This window comes from Somniosus microcephalus, chromosome 13 (genome assembly GCF_052327205.1).
Source record: "Somniosus microcephalus isolate GS21.2 chromosome 13, FLI_Smic_1.0, whole genome shotgun sequence".
Classification (NCBI taxonomy): domain Eukaryota; kingdom Metazoa; phylum Chordata; class Chondrichthyes; order Squaliformes; family Somniosidae; genus Somniosus; species Somniosus microcephalus.
In genome coordinates, this window is record NC_140999.1 from 25,696,771 (window position 1) to 25,721,015 (window position 24,245).

The window sequence follows — 24,245 nt, forward strand, 5'->3', positions numbered from 1 at the left end:
TTTCCAGGCAAATTTTCAATCAAATGAATTTGAGTTACTGAAGAATATATGAATTTTCTTAACCCAGTTTACACTATCCTCTTGATCCTGAAACAAACCAACCCATTTTAGAGCATAAATAGGCCAAGAAACATTAGGGTAGGTTTTACTCTGCAGCACATTTGGAAACGACAGTATAAATCTCTAGATTCCTCCCTGCTATCAACCAACCTTACAAAAAGAGTGAAGATAGTGGTGGCATCCTGCAGAAGTCTTGCACTGCAATCTCCAACCAAAGCAAGACTCCGTGTGATAAGCATGATACACACAAACAGGATGGGCTTAAACTATTGGAGTCACATGCTTGTTTTCAGAAACTGCTGGCGGTCAAGGATGAGACACAACTAAAAGGCTTCTGACAAGGATGCATCACAATATTCTAGTTTTAGGCTCATACTCACCATTTTCACCAAAAGACACATGTGATGACCCTGGATAGAACGGCTATACATAGATGCACATGAATTGATTCGTTCCACAACTGGGAAGATGAAACGAAACAGATTATTTCACATATACTGCCACAATGTACTATTTCAAAATCACTAACTCTCAACATGTTCTAGTGAAGCGAAATTCCACTTTAAAAAAAAAATGTAGTTACTATTTCATTGCACTTTTCTGTCATCCTTTTACTGAAATGATGGATCTCTGAATATACATGCAATTGGAGGGCAGATCCAGAAGCTGAGAGAGTTAATTTTCTACACTGTCTAGAAGTAATGACATACTTCAGGTACGATTTCTGTAACTGTGCCAGAATGAAGTACATTCTAAACAGAATTTTGAAGTAGCCTTTAAAATCAATTACGAGTAGCAACTTAAAAACTGGCCCATATAGGTTTAAAAAAAAAAAAAAATCATTGTCAGTGTAACTAATGTAAATGGAAAACACACTGAGCATATAAAGCAGAATGAATTGAATACAGTGCTGGTCTGATGCATGCTGGATATACGCAATACCCATTAGTAATTTGTACATTGCTACGATTGTAAATGCATCACTAACACTCAAACTGCTAGGGCAGCTTTTTTCTTCACCGTTTTGGCAAGAATGAGACCGTAATCTCACAGGAGCAGTGTGTCAGCTCCAGGCAAAGAGTCGTCGTCGGCAATCCTCAACCCACGATACAAAGAATGCCATTATGTGACTCTTACAATTGCTTAGTGCGAGATTTATTGCGATGCATCTTTACGTGACAATGGACAGGTTACGTTGGGAATCATAGGCACTAAAAATTAGGGTAAGTGTCAAATGTACGACACAAAAGATACACTGGATTCAGCCAATTACAGGGGGAAGCAGAGCTTGGATGCAATAAGTACAACCATTGCATACGCTGGAAATTGAATGTGTCAAATAAACATGCATTGTTGAAATCAAATTGCCAGTAAGAGGGTACACTGGGTTAGACAAAAAACACAGGCCAGAGCCATTGGTATTCCAAAAACATTTTGTCCACATGAAATAAACTGATGGCAGAAAACAGCATTCAGCCATTATAATTCTTGGTTTTTTTCAGATTCCACTACAATGTTCACACGTGAAAGACCAAGTGTATTTTCTATGGGCTTTGAATGTTCCACAATGGCTCTGAATTGATCAGCTGGTACTTTGTAGAGCTGTGATTTCCATTCAGTCTATTTGCAATCAACTCTTAAACATTCAAATGAATCTCAAGCAGATGTGCGAGTACAGCAAACAACCCTCTGTGTCTAGAAACAAGTACCTGAGAAATGGTGATGAAAGCAAATCTTTGCCAGAAGGAGCTGGAAGGAAATACTTATTCCATCTACTTTTATTGAACTTATCTTTAGTTCACCAGATTCTAGCAATTTTGCAAATGCGTCACTGCAAAAGTAAAGAGGAAGCATTTAGAAATGGTACTATGCAATCAAGAAGCTTTCAATAAAAGGAAGAAAGGACCAATTTGTAAGGCAGTGTGAGAACGTCAATACAGCCACAAGAAGCACAACTTGAGCTCAGACTGAGAATGAAAAAAGCTCAAAATTTGTTTTACTAGGTCTCAAACCTTCCCAACAACTAGCCTCATCAGGAGTAAAGTTTATCTGCACTTACTCAATTTACCATGACCTATCCCATACATTGGAATCATTGTGCCCGCTGATTCTTGCCATGCTCCAGTTTAAAGAACACTTAAAAAACATGAAGCAGGAATGGTGCGGAGTTCCTGCTGCTGTTCTCAGTAGCTGGCAAGGCTACATTTATTGCCCATCCTTGGGTTCCCCAAGGTGGTTGGGGGCACCTTCTGGAGAAGTAATTGTTTTTACAACCAAGAAGCCGGCAAGGCTACTTCATTGGGCATTAAGAGTCAACTATGCAGTGGAACTGGAGTCACATATAGGCCAGGCCAGAAAGGAGTGGCAGGTTGCCTTCCCCGAAGGACTGTAGTGAACCAGTTGGGTTATATTAGCAGCTTACATGGAGATTTTTTCACCTGCTGTCAGTCCACAAATTAAAAGATTTACTGAAATTACAACTGGTCAGGGGTTGCGTGCCCTGTACCACAAGCACTAAATTACATTGCTGTATTTGCTGGCATACGCCAGTTAATACACATCATGCCTGCTTTTACTGGTCATAAGCTCAACAAGTTGTCAGGTTTATTTATATTATTGTTTATGTTGCGGTTGTGTCACAAGTACTACACAAGGAGCTAAACACATGAAAGACCCTGACCAAAGTTCAACGGTGCAAGTTCCCGCTTGTTCAGTGCTAAAGGTCTGTTGATTGAGAAAAGTCTCGTCAATTCCTGCAATTTAATCAGTTGTCCAATATATTAAAAACAAAACTTGCAACAGCTCTCAAACACTGAGGTTGCTGTGTACAAGAAACATTGGAGCCACTTTATTGCTGCAGACACTCCAACCCAATATCATTACGATGTTGAGCAATTATTCCAGATACGAATACCAGGAATTAAACTGAAAAGATAGAACAAGGGGAAGAACAGGATGCTCCTATTGAAGGATTATGGTTTTACAGAAGCATAGCTTTACACAAATTAACAAGAACCACTAGCTGCTTTACTCATTTACCAGTAAAACTGAAGTAGCATGCCACCACATCATACCGCCCACTACAGGAATTGAAGATCTAGGATGTGTGCACATTCAATTGCATAAAGTACTCTGCTGCAAATAACTGGAAACAGAATAAATGTACATCATTTACCCAAGACCATCGAACAAACCGGGTGATGCAAAGTACCGCAGGTCTGTCTTTAGTAAGCTGCAACTAAATTGCTAGTACAGACTTCTAATGAAGGATCTCACCTAAAATGTTAACCTGTCTTTCACTTCAGATGTTGATTGCACATTTGACTGTTTTCTATTCTGACTTCAGTGAGTTCATATTAACGGTATCATCACCTCATGACTATATAATGAAGTATCATTCTTGTTTGAGCTGTTTTGGGATCCCCTGAAGTTTTCATAAAGCAGAACTTTCCCAGTAAAACAGAAGAATTTGAAAACAAACCTATAACAAGGCGTTGTGATCATGTACGAAGTGCAAGTGAAGTGTAACTTAAAATCAAGTTTTTCATGAGAAGATCCATCATCTGTCTGGGGGAAAAAAATAGAAATATGAAAGACTGAATATAATGCAAAGAAAATACAGAAACAGAAAAACTTGCCACTGACTGAACTTACTTTGATTATAAATGTAAGTGTTCCTTTCAGTTTCTGTGGCATGACGATGCTTTCCACAGTAAACACAAACCGAGCTTCATTTGAAACTTCTTCAGAAACAAAATGCAATTCAATAGGTTAGTCTTCTTAGACATGCAACAGTTAAATATAATTCAACAGCAATCAGTTCAAGTAATTCTACTGGGCACACAGAAATATACAATGCCCAAATGGTTTCACAATTTCATCAGAACCCAAAGCTTGTGTTGCAGCCTTCCAGCATACACACAGTTCCACTGTTGTTTTGAGTTTATACAGATTGCTGTCCCTTTTCTCCTGTGGTGTGTGAACTCCTCCACGGACATGTCAGGGAACAAAGCAAGCATGGCAAAACCAAATGTTGACAGACCGTGTGGCTGAAGATAGTGCACTACCACCAAAAGGAAGGTTACTGTTCATGTATGTTACATAGAGGCAGTGACACGAGAATAAGTGAATGATAGCAATTTGTCCATCACGGTGAAAAACTTATTTGAGCAAGTGTAAGAAAATGTACAACTTGGCGAGATATTGTAAAATGAAACCAGAAAATGAGAAATACATAGGTCAGTCAAAATCCATAAAGCACTAAGACCCTCCCCGGGAACCCGAAACGTTAACCTGCCTTTTCTCTCCACAGATGCTGACTGAGCGGTTTCTTATTTCCAGCACTTTAATTTCCAGCAACTGCAGTTTTTTTTTATTCCCCTTTGTAGTTGTACAATATTAAGTTTATTCTTCAGGCATTTAATTTGTGGTAAAGCTCAAGAAGTTTAAAACCAATTTCTAGAGCAATGCTCAAATAGTTAGGAGTTATCTCAGTGTAATCCTAGAAGCAAATAAAATTACTGATCATGCCATATCAATGAAGCGTCTTACCTGGTGGAAGCTGGAAAGGAACCGCTATACCATCGTGTATGGAGGACCCTTCTGATCGGACCAGTTTAGTGTTGAGAGAGTCTAAAACATTGAACTCCATTGACTTGAGATAACCGCTACTTTGGTTTTCAAAGATAACCGATACAACCACTTGACTTCCATCCTGAAGATTTCCTTGAATATCACACATCTAGTAAACAGTTTAAAAAAAAATGAAACACGTTTATGTATTTAAATAATCATTTTACACTAAAAAAAGCATTCAATACACTAGTCAAATTCCCATGGCATTGCACACGGGGAATCAAGACCAAGTATAGTATGCAGCTCAAGGAGGAACAATGGGAGGGGCAAAGGAGAGAAAATAAGACAGGACTGGATGGCGGAAAGACAAGGCAGCAAACATTCTTAGCCACAGGGGTTGGGGTGGTTCAGCTGTCACTGCTAAGCCTGTCTTTTCTTGACAGGTTTTGGGGGGGGGGGGGGAGGGAGGTGGAGAAAAGGCATTGGTGGCCTTTCAGATTAGTGGTGGGAATTTCACATAAGCTTCATTCCTCTCCCCAGCTCAGACTGTGTCACATGGTGTTGATCATGTGGTTTTAAGTTAAGTTGTGGCGAATTGCATCGGGTTTATTGAACTACTAGGGGAGCAACTTTGTGCTGTTGGGGGTGGGTTACGAAAATGAAATCACTGGACTTCCCCCACTCAATGGTGATGGGCAAAAGTGGTTTTCCATTCTAATTAGGCCTCCGACTTTGTCTTTTGGAGTCGAGTTTCCTGCATTTCCAGGGGATCTAGCTTGCCTGTTAATGCTGGTAACGATTGAGGTTCCACTAGTCGAGCCTGTAGCACTTTCCATCGTTTGGAAGTTTTAAAGGTATGGGGCGGAGGAGGGCGGAGAAAGGGATGCTGAATATGATGCCGTTTAAAATTCCAGTAATACTTTTGGAGATTGCTTTTTCAGGTGATTAGTATCGAGGGGTTGCTGTACTGGCAGGTTGCTTAAGTGTTTCTTCAGACTGTCAATCTTACTGGAACAGACTGACTGTAGAAAACTGGATATACCACAGCACTCTTGAAAATACTGTGTCTTTATTATGGAGCTATATGGGAAGTTTCGCTGCCAAAACCAAATGCTAGGGGAGTGCTTTGCACCCATCACAGGACGGGCATTTTTAGTAGCAAATGCTTATCATGGCACCACCTACAGGCACAACTGGTACTGCAAGCAACTGCTGGCACTTACAAAAAAATACACAAGGTGAAGAACTAAATATGAATTTATTTATCAAATTAAGAGTATACAAAGCTCCCTTTCTAAAACATTGTTGATTTCCCTGAACAAACATCTTCAGTTATTGGTGAAACATGCTGGGAGGAGAAGAGAAAAAAATCAGGAGTGGATGACTAAGGGCCTGTTTTCTTATGCTATGCTGTTCAGGAACGATCCTTTTGCCTGCTATTCTCATACTCCAATCATCAAGGACTCAGTCTTTGATGAAATTATTTTTCTCTGCTACGGCTCCTTCTCAATGTGTGGCCTTCTACTGCTTGATATAGAATGACAGACATGCGAGTACATCCCCACTTGATGTTCTCCAGGTCTATGAATCTTGCAATCAGTCTGTTCCAGTAAGGTACCTATCTGATATCAATAGATTTTTGGATATTAAGGAAACCAAGGGATATGGAGATATTGTACCTCAACTCCACCTTCCCGCACTATCAGCATGATCGTATTGAATGGGGGAAGCAGGCTCGAAGGGCCGAATGGCCTGCTCCTATTTCTTATGTTCTTAGGACATGTTTCAGTTGGTTTATACACCTCCCTACAGTTGGTACACTAATCAATTGTACATTTAAAAAAAATTTGTATATGGGATGTGGACGTCACTGGCATTTATTGCCCATCCCTAATTGCCCTTGAGAAGGTGGTGGTGAGCCGCTTTCTTGAACCGCTGCAGTCAGTGTGAAGGTACTTCCACAGTGCTGTTAAGGAGAGTGTTCCAGGATTTTGACCCAGCGACAATGACGCATCGGTGCAATACTTCTAAGTCAGGATGGTGTGTGACTTGGAGGTGTTCCCATGAGTCTGCTGCCCTTGTCCTTCTAGGTGGAAGAGGTCGCGGGTTTGGGAGGTGCTGCTGAAGAAGCCTTGGCGAGTTGCTGCACTGCATTTTGTAGATGGTACACACTGCAGACAAGGTACGCTGGTGGTGGAGGGAGTGAATGTTTAAGGTGGTTGATGGGGTGCCAATCAAGCGGGCTGCTTTGTCCTGGATGGTGTCGAGCTTCTTGAGTGTTGTTGGAGCTGCACTCATCCAGGCAAGTGGAGAGTATTCCATCACACTCCTGACTTGTGCCTTGTAGTCAGTGGAAAGGCTTTGGGGAGTCAGGAGGTGAGACACTCACTGCAGAATACCCAGCCTCTGACCTGCTCTTGTTGCCACAGTATTTATGTGGCTGGTCCAGTTAAGTTTCTGGTCAATGGTGACCCTCCCCAGGATGTTGATGGTGGGGGATTTGCCGATGGTAATGCTGTTGTTTGCAAATAGATGGTCACATCCGCTTGATCTATAATTACCAGTGTGACCCTAACCTGTTGTACCATTGTATTAGTGTATCACAATCTTACATATTTGTGTTGTAAACTGAGAATTACAGAAACATCTGTATTAAAAAAAAAAAAATCTGCTAGCTACAACTGTATGGAATCTGATCACAGATGTGTAGTACAAGCCATACCCAAGACCATATAGTTTTCCACCTCGAGGAAGGTGCAAGAAATGGAAACAGGTATGAATGGGGATTAAATAACGCAGGAAAAATTGAAGAACAAATATTCTGGAGCTATTTAAAAAATGCAATGCTTCATAAAAATTGTAACTTACATAAAAACTGTAATAATTTATACTGAAGTATTATGGTACTCACCATTTTAATATAGGAATTTTCTGCCAGAAGGTAGTAGCTGGACATTGGCTGTAAAATATTAAAAACATATGAATATAAAAAAAGACAAATAGGAAATGACCCACTGATCCATCCAGCTTATCCAACACAGTTGTGATGCATCCAGTTGGAGCCATGTAATCTCCTGGGAGGAGCAAAAAGCACAGGCCAATTTGGCAGGGGGTGGGGGCGGTGGAAAAAGAGAAATAGCAAAATTCCTCTCCAATCGCCTTAGGCGATTGAAACTATTCCAGGAGGTCAGTGAGACCCTGCAGGATACCTATTTCTTGTACATGAACCCTGCCCCAACCAAAAACAGGCCCAGCTATCACTTGAAGGAATACAGCAAATAATCATTCCTGGCACGAGCTGGCAATCTATTCCACTGTTCTGTGGGAAAAGAACAGCTTAACATCCAACCTAGCTCTGTCCTTACATAACTGGTATAAGCATGACCCCTGGTCCTCCCTAACCTATCCAGTTGAAATAATAGGCCTACATAAACAAAGCTAGTCCCTTCATTATTTTATACATCTCAATCTAATTACCCATATGTCTGCACTTCTCTAAAATATAGAGACCCAGCTCATTGGGCCTATCTGGGAAACTGGTATTTTAAACTGGGAATTATCTTACAGCCCTTCTCTGGACCCTTTCTAAAGCTTCAATAACCCCCATCATGTGAGCTTTTCAGAAACACTTTACACTTAATTCTTGAGTTAGATTTGTCGCAGTATTTCTGGGAACACAGGATTATATAAAATGGCCAAATATTGAAGCATGTTCAGAACAAAACATTCAACCAAGACATGTGTGTTTGAAATCTCGTTGCTATACGTATTAAAGATTAGTCTTCAGTGGGAAGCTTTTCAAATTGTGACTGGTTGTAAAGATAGTTCACCTTTTTCTTGGGTTAGGTTTGCTAGATTTAAACTGTCAACTACAGGAAACTTTTTTTTAATCTGGCACCGACGGGACGCCGGTTCATCAAAAATTCCGGATAACCGAAAGCTATAGTAAAAGATACGGAGTGGAGAGCTCCGTATAAAGCAACACACCCTGTTGCTTAGCAACAGGTTCAGAACAATGGCCACAAGTTCCAAGCGTCTCTGTAGCTTAGCAACAGCTGCAGCCACACCCTTGCACAGCAACAGATCGAGGAAGGCAAGTAATAAAACTTACTTGAACCTACTCCTGAATTTTGCCTGTTAACCGAGATTTCCGGTTATTTAGGTGTCGGTAAATCAAAAAAGTTTCCTATACTGTATATTCTTTCACATGTCCCATGCATATACATATTTGCTGGCTTTTTAATTCAAGCATTAAATAGGCAGAAAAATCGTTAGTAGGCCAGACTTACCAATGGCCATTAAAGAATGCCAGAGAACAAGTTACCCTCCCACCCCTCACCTGTAGCTGGTGTGTGGCTCAGACAGACTCAATGGGCAGGAAAGGGAGGGAAAAAAGGGGAACGCCTCAAATAAAAATTTAAACTTAAAAAATTAGCTTTTGAACCTGAAGGTTACTGGCAATATTTAATACACAATGCTGCTCGACTTAATTAAATGATTTCTCATTAGGGTCTGCAAATTTAAACATTTTGAAGCGGTTTCTCATCTATCACATTATCTTACAGAAAATAAGTGCATCAAAGGACCAGCAATAAAAGCACAACATAAATATCCACAATTTTTATTCAATAGCATTTATTTTGAAACAGTTCGCTCTGTATAAAAAGGACCACCATCACCCTGAATCTCAATACCTGCTAGTGTACAAATGAACATACCGGTAAGGGCTCATCGTCCAAGCTGCCGTTCTGAACAGACTCTGGAGCCTCTTCGTCACTGTGGTGTTTCTTTTTCTTTGATTTCTTTTCTTCTTTTGACTTGTCTTTCTTATGTTTCTTCTTCTTGTGTTTTGACGACTTCTAATGCAGCAGTGGCACAGCAATCAGAAAATCTTATTACAGGCCCCGCTACTTAAAAAGGTCTGTTTAACACGTTATATGCTCATGCTCAAGCAAAAAGCACTAACGTCAATTTCTATAGTGGCTGGTTATAGTGTCTTAAGTGCTCAGTTTAGTTTAGGCAGAAACAGAAATGCTGTCTTTTTTATTCAATATGATGCCCTCCAAGAAATGCAAAAAGCAATTCTTTCAGCAATTAAGTTCAGTCTCTTTATTTGCATCATGCTCTGCAAATTGTAGCTGGCATAATTAGCACAATGCGGATTCAGCCTGGAAATGTGCGGTTTCTTTAATTATGCTGTCTGCTCCAAGCACTTAACAGTGGTTCTCGAGTCAAAACAGAAAGCTCTGGCAGCTGCGGCAACATCTAGTTCAAGACTTTAAATGCGCTTCAGGCAATAACATCTTTATTGAAAGTGGTGATCGCCTGCCATAAACATTAACACTGACCCTGCAACTACACTGAATATCAGTGGTCAGCATCTGAACTGTGCGGTTTGATGTCAGAAACTCTGTCCCGAGATTATAAACTGATTGCAGATTAGAATTAATGGGCAAGAGGAGCACAAGCATTGCCTGATGTGAGTTTTAGATAAACTATTTATTGCTCCCTGAAAGACAGAATCTGTTCCAGGAATAAAGTTTGGGAGAAATTCACAGACTGTGTCAAGTTTGTTTAACTTGAGTCTATCTCCTGACCAGACAGCCCGGAAACAATTTAGATGAGGTGTCCCAAAGCTGGGCGATTCGAACACACTCGCAGTCCCTTATAAGTATATTTCAAATATGTATTTCTTTCCCATTATACTGGCCATCAACGGGCAAATCACGTTCGCATGAACGCGCCTGCTATAAGTGGTGGGGATTGTACTAAAGTGCCATTCAATTTGGGCTTGTGTTTTGATGTGCACTTTATAACCAACGAGAATAATAAAATTCCTGTTGGTGGCACTGTTGAGTTAATAGACATCACTGCTTAGCTACACCACTAATTGAACTTAATACAACTGCAGTCCCTATTGTATTGTAGCCCTGGGTCTTATTTATTTACATTTGTACACTTCTCACAAATTTGCGACGTGCACATACAAACAACATTTTGGCATACCAAATATTTTGAGGCATATATTACTTAAATATATTGGAATATCCAACACAACTTGGTACCACAATTAAGATGGAATACAAAAAGGGATATGAACCTTTGAAGAGAGGACTTTTCTTAAATTCTAATCAAATTGTTTCTGATCCCCATATTCTGATACACAAATTAGCCTTTTACTAATTTACATGCCCTAGCCATGAACCCACATTTTTCTCTAGTTTCTATTCTATCTCCCCTCAAGTGTTCTCCGAGCTTATCTTGTCCACGAGATCCATTTCCCGCTCCTTTGTCCCTATTTCCACTAAGCGAATCACCTAACTTCCGTTCCCGACACCCATACTAGCTGACATTGTAAATGGCACTCTGTTCCCTCAGGTACAGTCCCTCTCCCCTTTTTTAAATCTACACGATCACCCCCCACCTCAAAGAATGAATCCTCAACCCCTCTGTCTTTGCAAACTACCACCATCTCCAACCTCCCTTTCCTCTTCAAAGTGCTCAAATGTGTCGTCACTTCCCAAATCTGTACCCATCTTTCCTGCAACTCCCTGTTTAAATCTCTCCAAGAAAGCTTTTCACCCCTGCCACAGCATTGAAAAGATCCAAACCAAAGCCACAGGTGTCTCCTGTGACTATGCTGCATTATCCATGATGGATTTGCCAAAATGATGCATTTAAGGGGCGGTTAGATAAGCATGAGTGAGAAGGGAATAGAGGGTTACGCTGATAGAGTTAGAGGAGGCTTGAGTGGAGCATAAACGCCGGCATGGACTGGTTGGGCCAAATGGCCTGTTTCTGTGCTGTATATCCTATGTAATCCTTCTTACCCTCCAGGACCTCTTCCGTTGCCCAGCTCAGCAGGAATGCCCTTGCATGGTCCCAGTTAGCGAACTGATCGGAGCCAGAGTAGCTCTGTCACCTCCAGACTTGACTATTCCAATGCACTCCTGGTCGACTTTCCACCTTCCATTCTCTGTAAACTTCAGCTCATCTAAAACTCTGTTGCCCTACCCTGCACCAAGTCCCACTCATCCATCACCCTTGTCCTCGCTGACCTACTTTGGAGAGGTACCACCAACGCTGCCTCAGCAAGATCCTGCAAATCCACTGGCAGGATAGGCGCACCATCAGTGTTCTCGCTCAGGCCAACAACCCCAGCATCGAAGCTTTGACTACGCTCATCAGCTCCGATGGGCGGGCCACACCGCCCGCATGCCTGATACGAGACTCCCAAAACAAGCGCTCTACTTGGAGCTCCGACACGGCAGGAGAGCCTCAGGTGGGCAAAGGAAATGCTTCAGACACCCTCAAAGCCTCCTTGAAAAAGTGCAACATCCCCTCGGACACCTGGGAATCCCTGGCCCAAGACCTCTCAAAGTGGAGGAGAAGCATCCGGGAAGGCGCGGAACACAGTCTCTTCACCGGGAGCAAGCGGAAGCCAAGCGCAAACAGTGGAAGGAGCACACGTCAACCCAAGAACCCCACCCACCCACCCCTTCAACCACTGTCTGCCCCACCTGTGACAGAGACTATAGGTCCCACATTGGACTCAGTCACCTGAGAACTCATTTTTAATGTGGAAGCAAGTCATCCTCGGTTCCGAGGGACTGCCCAAGAGAGAGACAGACTTTGGGTCCCGGTCCTCCAATATAACATTTTCATCCTCCTGTGAAATCCCTTCATGGCCCCATCTCCAGAACCTTCTACAGCAGTACAAACCCCTGCCCTCCCACCCCATGACTCACTGTTCCTCTGACTCTGGCCATTTGTTCCTGCCCCCACTCCTTTTGTCCCGCCACTGCTGGCCATGCCTTCAGCCATTGAGGCCCTATGCTCGGAAATTCCCTCCCTAAACCCTTCTGTCTCCCCACCCCTCTCCTCCTTAAAGACCTTCCTTAAAACCCACCTGTTTGACTAAACCTTTGTGGTCACCCCTCCTATTATCTGCTCCTTTGATTCAGTGTTAATTTTCTGATTACAACACCATGAAGCACCTTGGGATGTTTTTCTATATACAGTAAATGCAAGCTGTGTGTGCTTGTTTGATTACCCAGCAAACATCAATGGGTTATGATTGTGCTTAAGCCCTTAATTTTCTAAATAAAACTAGGGTGCCATTATAATAATGACCAACATGTACTTACTTGCAAATTATCTTCAGTAATAGTTTATACTTCAGAATATTTAACTAACATTTTTTGAAATACATGATCATAGCAATTCAAGGGTTGTGCTGCTGAATGTAACGTTGTATGTGCACGGAATTCTAATTGTGCTTTAAGTAGAACAAGATACTTTAACAGTCACTTAGTAACGTACAGAAGAGTGTATGCCTTAAGCAACAACTGTTTTCAAGCAAACAATTTTCAAAAGGAACTGAAGATAACAGGAAACAACTCCAAGGTGAAAAACCAACAAAGGTTAAATTATTTAAGTGGCAATTATTAAAGGACAGAATGACAAATCCCAACATTACCAAAAGGATCTCGGGGAAGTGATTTGCGAAGTTTGATAAACTGGACGAAGTACTTCACTTACTGCAGCAAGCATACTTGAGTGAGCAGCAACAATTCCCTCGTTGAAATTTTGCGCTTGCTGAATTAAAAAAATTTTTTTTTTTTTTTTTTTTTAAACACGTGTGCTTTAGCACAAAATTGCTTTACGCAACAGCGAGTTGCCAAATCAGTCTCCATAGAAATTGGTACTTACTGCATCCTCTTCCTTATCTTCTTTTTCTTTTAATGTCTCTTCTGGTTCAGAAGCCACTTCATTTCTAAGTGGTTCTGGCTGCAAAAAGACATCAAAACTTTTCAACTGCTGAATGTCATCTGCACGACAACAAAACAATTTTCTTCACTTAATTTCAGTTCTCACCGGAAGTCAGCCAGCACACCTGCAAACTTATACCAGCATTGCAATTATGATATTAATGTCAGCACAGGACTAAGTTGTAAAAGTATTTGTTCTCAGATTGTGGGCAAGGCTATATCTGTTGCCCATTCCTAGGTGCCCCTAGTATTGCTTACTAGGCTGGCAGGTTCCTTTCCTTGAAGGACATAAGTAAACCATTTGGGTTCTTACAACAACCCAACAGCTTTCATGGTAATTTTGTCTATCATTAGATTAGTTACTAGATATATTGAATTCAATTTCACAACGAGTCATGGTGGGATTTAAACTCTCAACCTCAGAGCAGCTAGTTCAGTGCCATGACTAGTACACCACTGCACTCTGTGCCAGAAATGTTAATTCTAGAGTATAAATCCTCCACTTGCATGTAGTTATACAATTTTAAAGGAGCACAAGGAAGCCCACTGTATTAAACAATTTAGACACAAGTACTTCAAACAGCATAGAACAATCATAAAGACCAGCAAACATCTCCAAAACACTGGTAGTAAAGTTCTTGGTTATATTTTTGATTTTCAACTATTAACTATACAAATACATACACAAATAATTCAAATGCATCTTTACCCTCATATTTCAAAAAATACAAGAAATAGGCAAGTTGACATTCTTGTTCTCTCAAATGATTTTTGTATAATATTTGCCATAGAGGGAGTGCAACGAAGGTTCACGAGATTGATTCCTGGGATGGTGGGGACTGTCGTTATGAGAAGAGATTGAGTAAACTAGGCCTGTATTCTCTTGAATTCAGAAGAATGAGGGGGGGATCTCATTGAAGCATACAAAGTTATTACAGGGCTTGATAGGGTGAATGCTGGGAGACGGTTTCCCTTGGCTGGGGAGCCTAGAACCAGGGGCCACAGCCTCAGGATAAAGGGAAGGCCATTCAGGACTGAGATGAGAAGACATTTCTTCACAGAGGTTGGTGAATCTTTGGAATTCTCTACCCCAGAGGGCTGTGGAGGCTCAATCATTGGGTATATTCAAAACAGAAGTCGACAGATTTCTGACTAGCAAGGGCATCAAAAGGATATGGCAATAGGGCCAGTGAATGGAGTGGAGGCAGGAGATCAGCCATGATCTCATTGAATGGCGGAGCAGGTTTGAAGGGCCTACTCCTGCTCCTATTTATGTTCTTATAACATATCAATACAGACCCCACACACACTATTTCCAGTCTGAAAACTAATATAAATAGGAACTAGCTACCTATGTTTGAGAAATTTGTTGTAAGCTGCATGGAATCCTTTGCAAACCATCCAGCTTAGGGAGCACGATCTAAAATGAATAGCTGGTTAATGGGTGAATGGAACCCAAGTATACTGACCTGTGATTTGCTTTGTACTGGATCATTAGACAGCCAGAAGTCCAAATCTGATCCCTTAACAGGAAAAAGCAGAAAAAAATTCCAGCAAGATTGTAATCAAGATCTCTCATTTTGGAACAGATTAAAAATTACATAGATAGATGTAGAGAACACAAAAGACAAACATAGCGGGGCACTTTGCTGCAAATCCCTGTTTGAATCTCTTCAATCAGGTTTCCGTCTCTGCCGCAGCATTAAAACGGCCCTAATCAAATTCATAAATAACCTGCTCTGTGACTGTGGACGTGATTCCATTTCCCTCCTCGACCCATCTGTATCCTGACAGAGTCGACAACATCATCCTGCACCAACATCGCTCTTCTGTTGTCCAGCTCAGTGGAACTGCCCTCGCTCAATTCTACTCTTGCCTATCTAATCGTAGCCAGAGCATCTCCAGCAACGGCTTTTTCCCCTCTGCACCATTACCTCTGGAGTTGCCCAAGGATCTATCCTTGACCCTCACCTCTTCCTCATGTAAATGCTGCCCCTTGGAGACATTACAGACATGGGGTCAGCTTCCATGTGTACGCCAATGACACCCAGCTCGCCCTTTCCACCACCACTTCTCTAACCTCTCTGATTTGAGAGGCTTCTTGCCAGACATCCAGTCTTGCAATTTCCACCAGCTAAACATTGGTGACCAAAGCCACAGTCTTTGACCCCCGCCACAAACTCCGTACCTTCACCGCTGGTTTCATCCCCTTCCAAAGCATCTGTCTCAGGCTGGAGCAGACTGTTTGCAACATTGGCATCCTATAAGACTGGAGCTGAATTTGACACTATATCCTCTCCATTACACTGACTGCCTACTTCCACCTCCATATCATCACCTGGCTCTAGCCCTACCTCAGCCCATCTGCTGCAGAAACCCTCATGTATGCCTTTGTTACTTCCACACTCAACCATTCCAATTCTCTCCTGGCCAGCCTCCCAGCCTCAAACTTACATAAACTTTAGCTCATCCAAAGCTCTGTTGCTAGTATCCGATCCTGCACAGAGTCCCACTTACCCATCACTACTGCCCTTGCAGATCACTGGTTCCAGGTCCCCCAGTGCCTCAAATTTTAAATTCTCATTCTCTTTGGATTCTGTCAGGGGCCTTTTTGTATTCTCCGCAAACTCCAGCAGAACCACATACCACTCCCCAAACTCTCCCTTCCTGACTATGGCCTCGTGCCTCTCCTCTCCATTTGCCCCATCATTGGCAGCCGTGCCTGAAACCACCTAGGACCTACACTTGGGAATTCTCTCCCTGTACCTCTCTGCCTAATAGGTTGTTCAAAGATGTGGGTTTTAAGGAGGGTCTTAACAAAGGAGAGTGAGTTGAAGAGGTTTAGGCAGGGAATTCCAGAGCACAGACAACTGAAGGCAGGGCAGCCAATGGTGGGATAAGGAGGAGAGGCAATGCACAAGAGGCCAGAATTGGAGGAACAAAGAGTTCGGAGGGTTGTCAGGCTGAAGGATTCATATGCTGCCAGGGTAACTTTTACAATCACCTGCATGAGCAGACCAGCCTTCAAATTTCATGCCTCATCCAAAAGATGGGACCTCCAACAGTACTGCATTGAAGTGTCAGCCTAGTATATGTGCCAAAATGTTGGAGTAGGACATGAACCTTCTGGATCAGAGGGGAGAGCTCCAATAGAAAACCTAGCTGATAATCAAGTTCACCCAATGAAGGAAGAAGTTATTATGTTTAATATTTACTTGCTTAATAAAAACAGATTCAAAGGAAGGCTATTTTTTGTCAAATGTACAGCACAGTACTCACCTCTCCTGTGGATTTTTCATTTGCTTCCTCTTTGGATGTCGGTGTAATAATTTCTTCTTTAGGGGCAGCATGTTCATTCTCTGCATTTTCGTAAGACTTCTTGTGTTTTTTGCTAACTTTCTCTCTACCTTTCTGTACCAAGAGAACAGATAGCACAGAAACAAAGCATTAATCACATGTGAAGAATATAATTGAATTCTCCCCAGCCAGCAGGCCAGGACTGCCAACACAACTTCACCTGATCAACAGGAAGTGCACTCCTGCAGGGTGCGCAGCCCAGCCTACCTTTCCTGCTGTTTGAATTGGAAGGCTACACTGCTAGAGTCAGACCTAATTTAATCAGGTGAAACTTACTCAACAAGAGTTGGTGATTTGCTGTAAAACTATTTCCAGGTGGTAAATATTCCTGGTCATGTATTTTTTTTTTAAATCTAAAAATACTTGCACTTAACCAGGGCATGACTAGGATGGTTACTGTAAATGTTAGCACTTGGAGTATTAACCAATACCTACTGCATGTGTTTCCAATTAATTATGACAAGTTGTGCAACAACTTTTACCAAACCAACACAAGGAAAAAGATGTACCAAGCTTTCAGGAAGGGAAATGATAAGGGCGAGTAGTTCTTAAACAGCAACACATTCCTACAACACAAGGTCTTAAAAGGAACTCCTGTGAAGCACTGTAGGACATTTTACTATGTTAAAAGGCACTATATAAATGCAAGTTATGGTTGTTGAGTACAATGTTCCCTTTCATTTTTTTTGGGTGCGTGGTCCATTCAAAATACCACGCATGCATGGTTTTTCCCATTTAAAAGCCGGTGAGCCGGCTGTACAGGAGCTCCAGGGTGCTGCGCGGCTTAAAGAGAACAATGGTTCAGTAACAATTAGCCAAATGACTAAGAATTAAGAGTAGAATCTTACTGTTCTAAAAATGGCAACATTCATCATCAACGATAATGAATTCTCCAACATGGCTAAAAGGAAGCAGGGACTTTGAGAGCATTTTAAAAGCACACCACTGCATCTCATGCTTTATTAAGCTTGTAGTTCACTACTGTAACACAAGTAACCAGGACTAGCCATTAAAACCATTATAACTTATTTATATGTCCAAGAGCCAGAACCACTGTTGAAATAACTGAAACGATACACCGCTAGAATTAACATCCAGAGTGTCGACAGTAAATAATGACACCGTGTAATAATCGTAAGACTGTCATTTTATGCTGGAACAGTGTGTAAAATGCTAGTTACATCACAGGAGAAAAGCTGTAATTTTGTTGACTTTCACATTATCAGCATCTAACATTTTCAGACCATGAACACAGGCTAGGGGCCATGTAAAGCTCTTCCCTCTGCTCTCCTCCAACAACGTGCCCGAACCTCAACCTCAGACAAGCACCCCCACCACACCAACGTAACTTGCACATTAACTATCCCAGCCATCGAGAGCCAGATGGACAGTTAGTCGTAATTAAGATCTGAATCATAGTTAAGTTCGTGTTGTAGTTTTGTACTCAATTTGAACTAGTTTTGAGGTATTTTACTGCCACATTTGCAGCAATTAGTCCAGCCTGGATCTGAACTGGATTCCAGAGGTTGAGAGAATATCTGGTTATCCTACTGTGCTATGCCATCCAATAGAGAGGCACCATTTAGATATTACTACTGGCAACAGTCTGATTTGTTCTCGATTAAGTCACCCTAAACAGTGACAGGGACCAACAGAGTTCCATAAACTCCAAATTCAGAACAGTTTAGCTTACCCTTTTCTCTTTATCCTTCTTTTTGTCTTTTTCTTTCTTTGCCTTCTTAGATTTTTTGCTTTTTTCCTCTACTGGGGCAGCTTCAACTTCTGGCGACTTCTTTTCAGTTACTCGGTGTGTCCTCACAGGCAGTTTTTCATTATCTGTCAAAGGCCTTTAAAATTGCATAGAAATAAAGTTTTACAATTAAGTGGCTATTATTAGTTTAATAAAATGATACAGATGTGCAAAGGGTTTGGATTTCCACTCACTGCTCCATAATTTTAGTTTCACCAAACATTAAAAAAAATGTTTCAACAATTCATTCACAGAACAAACCAGGTGTGTTAAGGTGAACACAACTCATTGTCATGCAAGTAGGAAAATCCACGGTAATACTCGCAAAACAATTTGATAGACAATTCTCAGCACATCCACATTTGGAAGAAAGCTTGAACCTTTTGAAAACATGTTGCTGATCAAGTTTGGCCAATATATATATATATATATATATATATATATATATAAAACTGAGTGAGAATTAAATGTTTTCCTAGCGAATACAGTTTTCCAACAAGACTACTTCCAAGAACAAGCCAAAACACAAATCAGGCAATTTAAAGTCTATTTGCACAATCTGAAACATCATTGTATAATTAAAAAGGGAACACTAGTGTTTGAGTGTAGTTATTACCAAAGCATTAGAGGATTTGGGGGGGGGGGGGGGGGGGGAGGAGAAAGAGAGAAAGAGAGAAAGAGAAAGCATTTCAAAATTACTGACAAGTATTGTAAGGTAATGAATGGCCAGTTTTCTTGGGGAAACTTCAGAACATGAGAAAGCTGGTTAAGATCAGAAAGCAACAGGCAACTTGCTAATGCACACAATCAGGCACAAATAGTGCAAAGCATGTACAAATTTCGGAGGAAGTCAGAATGCTGAGGAGAGTTTATCAAACTGGGAGAAAATCTGAAAGCAGAGGTTTAGTTCTTAAACAAGTCAGTATGAGAAACATTCTACTCAGAATACCAGCATGCCCATTTCACAAACAACGTAGAATTGGAATAGACAAAGCCCATTATCAAGTATCCCAACAACAATTGTAAGGCAAGTAATGGATAGATACAAGCACAATATAAATTGCCTATTTTGAGATGTTGGGAGAAGCATTAAAAAAAAAGTTAGAGAAGTATAAGAATTTCAACCTTTTCACAGCTTTCTAATGTAACTCTGATGTAATTTTAACTGAACGTCAATAACTATATGGCATCATGCCCACACCACATCTGGGTTTAACCCTTTGATGACTGAAATTGCAAATTTGAATATTTAAGGAAAATTTTGAATAGCCTGAAATTTTATTGCATGTGTCAATATTCAGCTTTAACAAACAAAGCCATTTTTACCATATGAAAGTGTACTGGGTAGATATCAAAGGGATAAATCTTTAAAAAGACACTCAAACCCATCTCCAAGTCAAATTGATTGATGAAAGATCACAAAGAATAAAAACACAAAATGTTACATTTTACATACCTTCCTTTTTTCATAGGATTTAGACTTTTGTTGGGACACAAAGATGATGGTTGTGCAAGCAGTAGAAAGAGAGAGAAAGAATGACAGGAAAAAAATGGAGTGGCGTATTAAGTATGGAGAGAGAGAGAGAGAGAGAGAGAGAGAGAGAGAGAGAGAGAGAGAGAAAAGGAGAGATAGTCACAGAACTCATTAAACAGCCATAAATTAGTGATATTCATTTTGGAGCAATTATAAAACTAAGCATTGATGTTAAAAATTGCTGTGTTACCATAACACATTTTGCTATTACTGTAGTTACATCTAGAATCAGAATAGTTATCATGAAGAAAGGCCATATGGCCAGAGGTGCAATATTGTTACAATTGTGATTTTACATTAAGATTGAGGGGAAGGGGGGGGGGGGGGGGGGGGGAAGGAATCTTAGTGTCTGTATCAAATCCTGTATGTGCATTCATGTAAACCCAACTCCTGTTCAAAAGTACAGTAATGCATTTGATATTAAATATAGTTTAAAATGCATCCACACATCTTTAAGTATTTCAAGTTCAATTGGTCATAATTATATGTAGTTTACATAGGCAACATTACACCAATTTAAAATGACTTTTGTCAACCTGTTTGAACGGATATAACTATACTGAAAGATTTTATTGAGTGTGCCACTTAATGCTGTTTGTGTGCTTTGCAATTTCCCATATGGCAAACATTTGATCATGACTGGACTGTCTGGGGAGATGCTGAGCAAGGGTTTAAATAGATGGGGAGATAAGAAGAAGCAAACAAAAATAGAGAGTCGGTTCACGTGGCTCATTTAAATGGAAGACCAGACAGCCAGCTCCAGGATGCAAACTTGGCCACTCAAAGCCCTCTGTTAGAAGTGATAAAATGGCAAGGAAAGGAAGAGAAAGAGAGAACTTGATCTAAAGAGGGGCAGAAGACATCCAAAAAATGGGAGAATACGTCTAAAATTGGCTTTTTCTAAAGCATCTAAATTTGATAAACTGAATGAAAGAGCAAAGTCCAATAATTTTTGTTTACAAATGTGCAAACGTAAGGGGAAAAGGCTCAAATTATCTGCGAAAAAAACTGGGTTAATTTATTAATTACAATGCACGAAAATGGTGATTAAACATTAGCGTACAAAATGTACTTGCACTCATGCAAAGTATATGGCAGTGAGCCCCCAGTACTTGAGAATGACCCATTTATGATCATACTCGTACAGCACTAGTTTATAAATCACCTGAACATTTACCAGAACCACTAATAATTTGCTTTAAGCAATTTGTGTAAATGTCAGCTGCAAACAAAATAAATGCTAATCGTTTCAAAAACAGTAGTTTCTTGGCTTTGTGACAATACTAACAAATAACAAATGTATACTTACTTATCCAAATCAATGTCCAGTGCTCTGTATGGATCATTAGGATCTTTATCATCATCATCACTAGGCAAGGCATTCTAAACAAAACCCAAAAACATTGAATACCATACTGTGGTGTTTAAAGTTCAGTGTGAACTTGTAGCATTAAGTGTTACCTTCTGCTAGAGATGTAGAAAGCATTGTATAGATGGATTATCGATAGGGATTAAAAAAAGTACAACACATAACCCTTCACTGCAATTATGTCGTCACTGGATTTTTCCCCACTATTCATTTCATCTCAATGTGAAGTACCAGTGTACTACTTGGGGTCCAGCCAAATACCATGTTATAGCAATAACATGAATTAATTTACATAAGAACATAAGTAGGAGCAGGAGTAGGCCATACGGCCCTTCGAGCCTGCTCTGCCATTCAGTAAGATCATGGCTGATCTTCGACCTCAATTCCACTTTCCTGCACTATCCCCATAGCCCTTGAAATGTTATGTTCATTAATTTGGCATCCACTGTGGAAAAAATCCATTACAATGAAAGCTAGAAAGGGATCTGCAATAAATTAATTTAATAAACTCAACCTAACTGATTTATAAACAATCTAATTTATGGGAATATACTTTTGAGTACATTAATAGCATGAGAGAGGAAGTGATGGATAATAATTTTTGACTTTAACAAAGCATTTGAACGGTTCACTATGTGCCTACTGTATTTATCCAGTACCTCTACAGCCTTCCGGTCTATATAATTCACACCATTTTATACATGCTGACTTAGAAACTAAAATACTTAAAGAACCAAAAATGCTAAATTTTTGGTATCTGGAAAAATACTTTGGAAATTTTAAAAAGCTTTCTTAACATTACCAAAATTCAGAGAGAGCAAGCGCAACAGCAAAATACAAGAGAATGAGAGAAAAAGTGAGAACACGAATGATAAAACTTGAGGAAAAAAAAAGGTGAGAACGCATGCACATGACAGAAAAAGTAAGAGTAACCAGAGAGCGCATGACAGAGCACACTTGTGACAGTGCTTAACTGTGTACAAGAGAGCATGAAAAAGTAAGAGACAAGGCAAGAAGGCAAAAAAAAAGTGACAAGAGACCGACATCAAGAGAGCGAGATCAAAAGTATGCGAGAGAGAGAGAAAAGGAAAAGAAAAAGGATCTGCCTTTATATAGGGCTATATCATTTCCTGAGAAGTCAGTCAAAGTACTTCATACAAAAGCGTTTTGATGTGCAGTAACTCAAGTAGGCAGATGGGACAGCCAATCGGCACACATCAAAATCCCCCAAACAGAAACACGATAAATGACCAGTTAATCTATTTCTTTGATGATACTGGATCAAGGACGATGGTTGGCTGGAACACCTGAACTCTTGGCTCTGTGGAACGGAATCTTAAATATCGGCTTGCACAGAGACTACCTTGGTTTAACATCTCATCCAAAGATGGAACAGTGCAGTACTCCCTCAAGACTGCATTAAAATGACCCCCAAGATATGCAATATTGCAATCAAGGGTGAACATGGGTTGCCAGTAATAGCCCTCTGTGCCCTGCCAATTTACTTAAACCATGTCAGTAATATCGTTGGACACATCCAGAGGAGCGATTTGTCAATTTTGTGAACTTTTTGCTTGATTACTCAGATGACTGACATTCAAATTGCTTTTAGTGCGAGTTTTAAGAGCCTACTCAGTGTCCATACTTCATCATCTTGCTGGACAGAATAAATTCTTCTATCGCCTGTCAAATGGATCAACTGCCAGGATTGTCAACCACTTAAATTCATCTGCTTTTAGCAGCACAGGGTGATAAAGGAGAACTTTTAACTACTAACCTCAGGCATTTCTTCTGTGATAATGTCAACGTGATGAACGGGAGCAATGTCTTCATCACTTTCCGTATGAAGTGAATCATGACGACGTTTGCCTTTCTTCTGTTTTTTCTTCTTTTTCTCTCGATCCTGCTTCTGCTGTTGCCTACGTTCTTCTTCCAGTTTTAGATACTGATCTGACAAAGGCATTCCTGTGCACATCAATACAACATAGATCACTGCATCTAAACAGCCTACAAATACTACAATTGCTTACAGAGAAACTCAGTAAAAAGGGCAACTGCATAAATCCTTGTGCACCATCGCACATGCAATTTTTTTAATGCTCTCACTCATTTACAGTTCATCGAGGTGTGACCTAGACGCTAGATTTTATGCAACAAAAAAAAAAAAAATCCACTGCGATCAAGACTGAAGAAAATTGGAATTTGGAGAAATTAGCCCACAATTACTCAAATCAGAAAACTGCCAGCTCTGATGTAACCATCTCCAAGCTTTTGGCAACAGCTACCCATTTTCTCTGAAACTTTCTGATCAAATAGTATACAGATGATTGGGTGAGTTAATTAATACATAATATTCTGGCCAAAAACTGCTGCAGATTTATCACCGCCGGTCTCTGCTGTCCCCCAAAGAATCTTTGTGATTTGCACACATTTCTTTTACTTGGTGACAGCAAGTTCCAACACTGTTGCTACTCATAGCATGGCAGGCAGAATGGTACTTATACATACATAGGATATACAGCACAGAAATAGCAGAGTAAAAACAGCAGTGCTCTTCCCAGGCAAATACATTTAGCCAACACATCACACTTGCAATGATCAGCTATTGTGGGAGCTTGGACTTGAGGGAAAGCAGCTTCACTAGGACTCTCGGGCTACAAAAAACATCGCCAATGAGTAGAATGGAGAGCAACTACTTTTACATGCAATAAATAGAAGCTAGAGAACTGTAATAGTTGCATCAATTACCTGGTACTCTCAATGGTACTGTAAGATCTATCTGCACCACAGGTATATGTTCCACACCACTGGCATCCTGGTAATTCTGAA

General features: G+C 40.6%; 1 protein-coding gene across 5 annotated transcripts in view; it reads right to left on the reverse strand.

The window, feature by feature from the left end:
- The window catches only part of ap3d1 (adaptor related protein complex 3 subunit delta 1), an 87,708-nt gene that overhangs the window by 1,487 nt on the left and 61,976 nt on the right, over positions 1-24,245 (reverse strand). The window contains exons 19-34 of one of the 5 annotated variants that reach the window (XM_086004657.1): positions 24,165-24,240; positions 23,194-23,381; positions 21,357-21,430; positions 19,970-19,993; positions 18,457-18,610; positions 16,686-16,817; positions 14,876-14,929; positions 13,348-13,425; positions 13,177-13,233; positions 9,354-9,494; positions 7,547-7,594; positions 4,612-4,801; positions 3,715-3,803; positions 3,542-3,627; positions 1,770-1,891; positions 441-520 (exon numbers count right to left, since the gene is read on the reverse strand). In XM_086004657.1, coding sequence (XP_085860783.1) covers positions 441-520; positions 1,770-1,891; positions 3,542-3,627; positions 3,715-3,803; positions 4,612-4,801; positions 7,547-7,594; positions 9,354-9,494; positions 13,177-13,233; positions 13,348-13,425; positions 14,876-14,929; positions 16,686-16,817; positions 18,457-18,610; positions 19,970-19,993; positions 21,357-21,430; positions 23,194-23,381; positions 24,165-24,240 — 1,593 coding nt within the window. The remainder of the gene's footprint in view (positions 1-440; positions 521-1,769; positions 1,892-3,541; positions 3,628-3,714; positions 3,804-4,611; positions 4,802-7,546; positions 7,595-9,353; positions 9,495-13,176; positions 13,234-13,347; positions 13,426-14,875; positions 14,930-16,685; positions 16,818-18,456; positions 18,611-19,969; positions 19,994-21,356; positions 21,431-23,193; positions 23,382-24,164; positions 24,241-24,245) is intronic. The other 4 variants (XM_086004658.1, XM_086004659.1, XM_086004660.1 and 1 more) reach the window with 4 other exon arrangements.